The sequence below is a fragment of the Cephus cinctus genome, unplaced genomic scaffold (genome assembly GCF_000341935.2).
Source record: "Cephus cinctus unplaced genomic scaffold, Ccin1 Ccin1_contig_4047995, whole genome shotgun sequence".
NCBI lineage: Eukaryota > Metazoa > Arthropoda > Insecta > Hymenoptera > Cephidae > Cephus > Cephus cinctus.
In genome coordinates this window covers 1-8,954 of record NW_014332746.1, presented here as the reverse complement: position 1 = coordinate 8,954, position 8,954 = coordinate 1, and the positions used below count along the sequence as shown (strand labels likewise).

The 8,954-nt window shown below is 37.8% G+C and overlaps 1 protein-coding gene and 1 long non-coding RNA gene across 4 annotated transcripts; one reads left to right on the top strand and one right to left on the bottom strand.

The window, feature by feature from the left end:
- Window positions 1–3,584: 3,584 nt before the first annotated feature.
- LOC107263428 (facilitated trehalose transporter Tret1-2 homolog) lies at window positions 3,585–5,355 on the bottom strand (the record flags this gene model as incomplete). Of its 2 annotated transcripts, none has more annotated exon segments than XM_015730741.2 (3): window positions 3,585–3,750; window positions 3,848–3,879; window positions 4,969–5,355. In XM_015730741.2, coding segments are annotated over 2 exon segments (183 nt in total), but the record flags the coding sequence as incomplete, so codon positions are not given.
- Window positions 5,356–5,416: 61 nt separating this feature from the next.
- Window positions 5,417–7,766, top strand: LOC112493732. Of its 2 annotated transcripts, none has more exons than XR_003058410.1 (3): window positions 5,417–5,530; window positions 7,068–7,414; window positions 7,530–7,766. It is a non-coding gene; the product is annotated as an uncharacterized LOC112493732 (long non-coding RNA). The 2 variants fall into 2 exon arrangements; XR_003058411.1 differs by lacking the exon at window positions 5,417–5,530 and adding an exon at window positions 6,770–7,005.
- Window positions 7,767–8,954: the final 1,188 nt, after the last annotated feature.

Sequence of the window (8,954 nt, the reverse complement as noted above, 5' to 3'; positions counted from 1 at the left end):
ATATATATATATATATATATATGACCTATAAATAAATTAGATAAACAAACATCACATGGGCTTTTTATTTATTTGACGTACGACCTCGTCTCAGTTATATTGGCAATTTTGATTAGCGATCCACACATGTTTCAAGAAGAAACGCAGGTTAAGTCCAATCGGACTAGACGACCATGAAAAAAAGTAAGAAGAAGAACCGCGGCGCAAGGCAATAAATAAAAGTCCATTGAGCATGGGGCACACAGCAAATGATCAAATTGTCTTGGCGAAAATGGACGCTCAGTGGGTCAGGGTCTAATCTCAAAGAATCAGGATGAAGAGACAGATCCCATTTATATGCTTAAACATTATCCGTTATGTTATTATCAATTGTCCACGTGTAGTGACCCAGATACATAATAAATTTATTCCATACGTTAATTCGCTTAATACCCACACGCCGTATTACTGAGGTGTCCTGAAGAATAAAAGAGAATTTGGATTCAGCCATTGTGCACGATATCATTTACTAGAGTTGGTTTTATTTTATATAAGATTATTTGCCAGAACTTAGCTGTAGTTCACATGTGCCAGAAAATTATGATAGTTTCTACCAGATATATAATCCTTCTTACCAGATACTTTTCTTCGTGTACATGTTATGTGTATTATGTATATTCAAATCTAAAGATACAGCTATAATAAGAATACGCGATACGTTTGTTGACAATTTTTTGCTCCGTTTTCAACAATTTCATTTATTTTTTTGTCCCTCTAGGTCCACATGCCAGATGGCGCTTCCGTCGTCTGACCCACGTAAAATTTCATGCTCGCTATACGCGGCGCTTGTTTGTATTCTCCCAGTGCATGACTTTCGGAAGATTGCGAATGTCTTGCGCGGAAATAAAATTAGGTTATGTTATATTTGTATAAAGCGAAATTTTGCAAATATGAAAAAGGAATGGACGAGAGGAAAAAAAAAGTGAAAGTATCATGTGAATTCATTGAAAATGAAAATTTTCCTTTCGTACGAGTGAACGTGTACACTTATAGATTCCGAAATGTTCTTTCTCCGCGATGCGGAGACGCGTAAGGCCAACGCGTTGGAGATAAAAACAAATGGACTGACTATGTGGAATTTGGGTCAATGCCAAATTGATTTGGCCGGCAGTTCGTCCTTAGACAATTGTCATGTATAATTCATTATGATTTTGTCAAGTCCACTTCTCAAGGGAGAGTTTAGAGTGCCTGAAATATATCTAACAACGTATTTAATACATCTAACGTGTACGAAGAATAAGAGGAAGGCCTACGTACAGGTACGAAACGAAAAAGGAAATAGGTTAGGATCATCACGTCCGATGTGGATCCGTGTAATTTCGAAGGATAGAAAAGGCGGCAAATTTGAATTTCATATCTAACAACAAAGTCATTTTACCTACAGCTGGCTAGCTGAATAGTTATTATTAGAAATTTTACGACTGAAATCATCTCGTTAGTCCAAGAACGTCCAGCATACGCGCCGGCATAAAAATGACGCGGGTCGACGTCATAAATTCCGAATGCAAATTGGAAAGCTCGCCGAACACTCGGATGCGAAAGCTTTTATCAGAGCGAGCGTCATAAATTGTCAAAATCGATTTTAATTCTCTCAAGGAATACGAAGCGCATAGCATATCGAGATAACGGAATTAACATTCATCTCGCACACGTCAAGGCTCCTTCCTCTATTGTTATACTCGTACGTATCACTCTGTTTCTTTCTTCTGAGGAAATTTCACAACAAATAATTCGAACAAGTCACGTAACCGTGACGCATTAAAATACATTCGACATTCTTGAAAAAGAATCGTGCTTTACCAGGCAATAGATATCTGCAAGGACTTTACTATGCTCGAGACGAGGAATATCCGACAATTTCCATGAGCCGTAAGAACAGAGTTCTCGAAAATAAAAGGGAACGAATCAAAAAAAAATTCAAAAAAAAATTCAAAAACCATCGAGAGCGCCTATTGGCCGTTAAGAAGTTCCCGTCGATCAGCGCCATCTAGGAGAACATCTTTGAAACGTTTTGAATGAATCGCGCTGTACTTGCTACAGTTCTGACTGCCAGACGAAATTATCCAATAAAAAAATATCTAGGTCAGTTACACACTACAATTTGCAATTTGCCTGTAGTAGTCGCATCGTTTGACGTTGACCAGGCGAGACGCTTATACCTATATACATATATACTACAAAGTTCAAACACTTAGAGGAGGCCCTCGAATCGCCCTTGAACTTTCTAAATTGATCCTACCTTTCCCCTAGCAACCTCTCCGTTTCGTTTTGCTGATATCACCATCTGTCTCTCGTATCCTCTCGCTATATCTATATGCTGCGAAGCAGACACTTTTACAAGCTAATAAATTGATCCACGCGGAAGAGAATCCAAGCGAGAGAAGATCCGTTAGAAAGAGAAAAGTTTCGACTCACCGATCCAGGAGCCCAATTCACTGTCAGCGTGCAGGGTTCCATTGTTTTCAGCCAATTGGGGTAGCAATACCGCGCTGTAGCCGATGGGCATCCCGGCACCAGCGGTGAGGATCAATATAGATCCGGTGACCAGGCACTGTAAGTTACAATAAAAATAAGACTGGCAAAACAAAATGTGTAATGACGCAGGAACAATTCTGTGGGATCCTTATAGACTCTAGGTAGATAGCTCGGTTATCCTTAGGGGCTGCGGTCCTTGTAAAGTAAAACGTAGTCTGAAAGATAAGATAGGATGGATAAGAAGGAAATGTAAGGGAGAGCTTAGATTGAACGGGACAATAAAGTCTAACGATCAGGATGGTATAGTGACCCGAGGTTGAGCCAGATTGAATGCCATCCCATGTGGGTGTAAATGATCTTGGTACAAAATCTCTGCTGACAGTCAGACATATCTTTGTCAAAGACAGATAATTAAATATAAATATAATTACGTGATAGCGACTGATGCTCTTACAGATAAAAATGTATTTAACGATAACATGGTGACTTTGGTATCTATAAATGTAATTGTCTTCTTTCTATAGATTATAATGATAATAATTGTCTCAATGCTTTTAGAAGATTATATAGATATAGTTATACCATCGAAAATTATCGAAATCCTCAGGGAATGAAATTTTCGTAATTTCCCAATGTCCGACTGTTTCCATATTGTCTCTGGTGATCACTTTGTTTTCCAACTTCCATATTATTGCCGGAGCGACCATTACTTTGTTTATTGGCGTTTCTGGGGATGCTTGTAGGCTTGCACAAGAAGTGGTAATTGATGCTAGACTTTATCAGGCAGATCCAGGGGATATAAATGAGGGGTTTATCCGTTCGCTTTGTGGAAAATTGCTCGCCTGCAAGAAATAGTGATAGGGTGTCTGCCTGGCTTTGAGGGACTCGAGGTGTCCTCAAGCAAAAATGCATTAGGCCCTACGGAGAGGATGAGATTGGACAGATCACGTGTATCAAAGATATAAAATTATTGGAAAAAAAGAAATATTAACGAACAGAGATAAAAAGGAGGGATTAATTAAAAAGTTTGACATGATTGATTTTATGTGTTAATTTATTATTTCTCTCACCTGGGCCAACACTCCGTTACTATTCGAGAAATATTGTCTCAATACGGTCTTTGTTTCGTAATTGTTGTTGTTGTTGTTCTTGTTTATCTCGGCAGCATCCTTGGCTTTCGCTGTCTTTATTTTCGTCGGGGATGACACGTAGCTCAGGATCGGCTGATTCTCTTGCCTAATACGAAAAATTGAATATCGTTTTCGAATTGTCAATGAACATTTAAAATTAATAAATAAGTAAAAGTAAATTTTTAAAAATTTAACAGACTCACCTAGTATCTGGCGCCATGTCTGGTACGAAACACTTTCAAAACAAAAAACGTCCTTAATCTCTCGATTACTTCATTAATTGTTTATCAAATTAATTATATCTCGTGGATTAATTGTCTGTGGTAATTACGATTCTTTATCATGTCCACTATAGTTTTAAAGGCAAAGTTTTTATTTTTTCGATTTGTTCACACTTTTTTTTACAATTCCACACTTCCGCGCTCTCACTTGGATTCAAAGTTATTCACGAGAAGTCGAAAAATGGCCAAAACTTCCGTGCCTTACGATCCCTTTCGAATTCTTGTATTTCAACGTTACACCAGACTGTAAGGTTACAAAGACGTAAGGAAGAATCATGTAGATCCCAAAGATCACGAGACACTGAGCAAGGAGGAAAATTCTTAACGTATAAAAACGACAAGAACTAGCTGTATAACCGGTTTCAAGTTAAGTAACTCTTTGCGTCTCTGAAATTGCTATCTCTTTGCATCTACCTCTCTAAAATCAATATATCAATATCCCCTTTACAAGTTCTCTTCGATTTTCATTCGTATCGTCTTTGACAGTCTCGCTCGATTCTCTTTCTAAAATCGTAATGATCTAACGAGCTGTCCGTAGGCCGAGTACAACGAACGAACTGAGTGAAAGATTCATAGCGACGCGCTCTTATAAGCAACTGAAACGTGTTTGATTAGGTTAGGCTAACAATAGCGGAGATCTGTCAAAGTAAATCATGATTATATTATTCAACAAGGGAAACGCAGCGCGCGCCGAAAATTCTAACCTAACAATTCTGGCATCAAAATTGATTATATTAACGAACGAGATTAACAGCAGCGGAGATCGAAGATATTAAATCGTAATTATATTATTTAACAATAAAAGCATCGCGGGTACTATCAATTAGTACATAGTGCTACGTATGCAGTGTACATTGTATAAATAAAAAAAGCTTAAGTCTCATAGTTATCCCAGTTACAATTGGGATTCAAAATAATTAGGCCTACTAAGAACAAAAGGCATTGTGGGATATACGGCATTAGGGTAGGGATAAAAGTATTAACAAACAGCCGGTACGTTTATTGGTCGCTTTAAAATTTACGTGGTTTCTTCGCTGACTCACCAAAGATTCCCAAGTTTAATCCACTTGAATTACACTCTTCCACGTAGACTCCAATTTACGTGAAATCTTAGCTACACAGTATAGTTCCTATCGTCTTGGTTATAATTGGTTGATAGTACCACGCCCGAGTCAACTGTGCGATAAATAATATTCGGAAAGATTAATGTTTAAGCATGTACTTAGCGTGCACGTGCAGATAAACAATCCAGCGGGAAGCGTCTCGTGGTAAAAATTGGCGACGCCGATAGAGTGCTAGGTTAGATATAGGATCTGTGTGCGTACGCACGTAGTAGTCAACCATAGTCAACTGATCAAATAATTTAGGCAAATTGTAATTGACAAGTGAAAATAATATTGTGGCGGAGCACCAGGGTGAAGGGTCGAAAAAAAATCTATTCCTTTTTTACATATTCTTAAAGTACGTACTTTTAAGAATATTAAAACTCGTAAAATTGACGGAGATATAAAAGTTGTTTTGGAACATGTCGAACGGCTCAGTCTACTCGTCTGCGCTAGAACGAATAGAACAGACCTCCTATTGTTCTACGCGCGTATACCTACGGTATGTGGATACGTGCACAAATGCGTGTGATTTGGCCTCGACCCTTTACTGTCTTTATTAATCGTTTACTTCAGTGATATATAGAGATATAAGTGAAGCGGATTGATGATTATCCAGAACAGATAACCTTGACCCGCTATCGCGATTAACTATTGGCAAGGCTGCTGATTCAACTTGACCGATTAGACTGATTCGTATAAAGCAGAGATACGGACGATTTGTGTCTATATGTAACTGCGTAGACGCATTTGCATGGAGGACTCTGTTATCTATATAGTTATAGTACGTTTGATACACCTATAATTCATACTCTTCCTCCACTCTCGTGGAGTGTTAAGTAAATCTCATGTCAAGGCTACATAAATAGTTTATTCCTTTAAGGTGGTTCGATTATTATAATCGTAATAGTAATAGGGAGGCACGTGTTAAAGAGGCAGTAAAAAAATTCACAAATTTATGGATGAAAAATAAATAAGTGATAACGTAGGATAACCTCGACATTTGAGCCAAAAGTAATTAAATTCTACAGTACGAAAATGGAGATATTACATTTTTAAGTTATTCATTTTTATAGGTCGAGTATATCTGTATACTGAAAATTGACACTTCTTTTATATCTAAAAACTACACGGTAAATCCGCTACAAATTTTGTTATCGGCTGATAAGTGTAATGAATGCAGAATTTTATTGTGTTATTATGGAATGCCGAGTAAAGAACGTTATGCCAATACTATATATTGGGTTGAAGTTGTCTGTACTTATATTTTGTAACACTTCAAAATATTGTATTTGATGGCGAGATACTTTTCGACTTCTTTCCAGAGACCTAAGCTGGACTTTTTTACTTTATTTTCAAGAAGAGATGAAAAAACTTTGTGGTTTATTTCTTCGCCAGCCTCCCTCGAATGGTTAGACCCTCGTGAAGGTCTGAATGGATTCTAACCTCATTCTATGGAGTTGCTGCTTTTTCCCTATCTCGTATCTTAAAACGTGAATAGCGTCATACCCCACCTTCACTCAGAGCTTTATATCCGCAGAAAATATCGAGACTCTTTTACGGTCTTAGGATACAGACGCAAGTATTTTAGTTTATAGTTACGCCGTTAGTCTTATCTGCTAGATTAATTTCATAATCCTTACAGACTTTGCATTTATTCTTATTGCTTGCATACGCGCTTATGATTTACGTATTTCTATTTTACTGTGGAAAATATTACGCATGCATTACCTTCACGGTATAATCTTACATCGGAATGAATTAATAGGTGCCGCTAACATTGTAATTTAATGGACACAGATTATTCCAATTTGCGGTTGTCAGAATTGTTTGAGTTCCAAAAGCCGTGTAAAATAATAGCAGCTCATGCTGCTGTACTGTAATTTCCATTCTAATGTAATTTGAAACAGGTGTTTCGAAACAGCGTAAATTGTTTGCCTTCAAATTTTCAAATTATTCCGTAACAATTTGCAAAAGGTATATATTTGTGTATACGTACGTTGTGCCGACATGAAATTCAGTTGAATCGACTGTTGTAGAAGCTTCCTGTGAAGATGGCGCTGCGATAGCTACTCTCGTCCAGACGTCGCCTGACTAGAAGCACTAGTGTCGACACGTGCTTGCGGCAAATGTCTTTATTTCCCATGAAACGTATCGACACTACCACGTGTACATCTACCTTGTCAATTATTACCTAATACCTACCAGATACGATCTACAAATAGAAGGAAAAACAGTTTCAAGTACACATAACCTTTACGCGTGCAGTCGTACAGACGAACAATCCCTGTCAACCTAACAAGAACGACACACGAAGAGACGCGTCTGGTATCCTATGCTAGAAGAGTCTAGTCAAGAGAGTGTTTAAAACATTATTTACTGAAAGGTTAGAATTAATATTTTCTGTAATTATGTGCACTGGGTAAATAAAGAGTGTACGTGTAAATAACAGATAACTGATTATCGTTTTATTTAAATTATTTGATTATCGATGTTGACAGGTTTCAAAGAACGCAACGAACTCGTGAAAATTTTCAGGCTGTGGCGACCCTGATGAGATTCGTGAAAATATTTTAGAATTTACTTCAACGAGTTTATCTATATTTAATTGACGTTATCGTCTAAGGATAATCCTGGGAAGGCTTATGTTACTACCAGAAGGGTTTTCGCGAAGACGATTTTCCAAGTTAGAGGCAACCTGAAGCTATGGATCATGGCAATTAGCCACGTGGAAAAAATTTAAGCCAACTTGACTATAAATTGACGTTTTGAGTTTCTTACAAGTTCAGCGTTGTTAGTAGTACATACGAGATAACTTTTAAATTCTATTATAGCACGAGAGTTGGAGAATTCATAACCTATTTGACAGCTGTACGATTTAAGGCTATAGACTATCGTTATGTATGCCGTGACGTAATATTAATAGTTACGAGCTACTTTAATGACTTGAGGAAAACGAGCAGTCGTTATTTCACAGACAGGAAAGAATATACAGTCAACGTTGAACCCTGACTACTCGTAAAATCCAGTAAAGCGCACAACGCAGTAACCATTGTCATCTTCGTAATCCGGTTGACAATAACGTAACACGGCAGCATTCAATCTCGCCGACGTGAGAGCAGGAGCCAGCTAAAATTAAGGATTTGTAAATCCGTGCCGGATATTAGATATCCTACATAGAGGTATATTTCACGGTAGGGAGCACGTTGGCGGTTGCCTTTAATACAAAATTATTCAGTACTGCCACGAACGAGGGAGAGGAAGACGGATGGGTTTAATTAAATGACATGTCTACGACAAATAATCATAACAGGTAAGGTTTGATAACCAGTCGTTACAGTATTACAGGCTTCTGTCTATTGAATCTTGATTATACACAGTGCGTAGTAAAGTCAATTCTTTACTGTTATTATACTGTTACAGGGGTGTGAGACGGGCCGACGTTAAACATTACTGAGGTTCGTTATCAGCTGGTGGGATACGATATCCTGTGAAATGTTGGGACACGAAGGAAAATAGATAATGAAGGATTAGAAGAAAAAAGAGACCCTACAGTTGTCATGCTTTTTTATTATTATCTTGTGGGGTATTTCGACGTCGCGAGGCAGAAGTTTGGTATACAGTAACGTCCAATTGAAGTGTAACACTTGAATTTTTGTACATATCTGTGAAGGTATGACAAATTTCGGAAAACCAAAGACATATTTTTTAGGAAATTTCCTTCCCGTCACCCTACCACTACCCTACCACGCGCGCCTCGAGCGGAACTCGCAAAATTTAGGCGTCTTTTCAAACGGATAATTACACCCCTTAGCGTACGCGTATTCGGATGTTTAAAAGCGCATTTTAATCGTTGAAATCTCAGCTACAACACCGATAAAAATGAAACTTCTATTTCATCGCTTTCCTAATGAAAAATGGCGGGG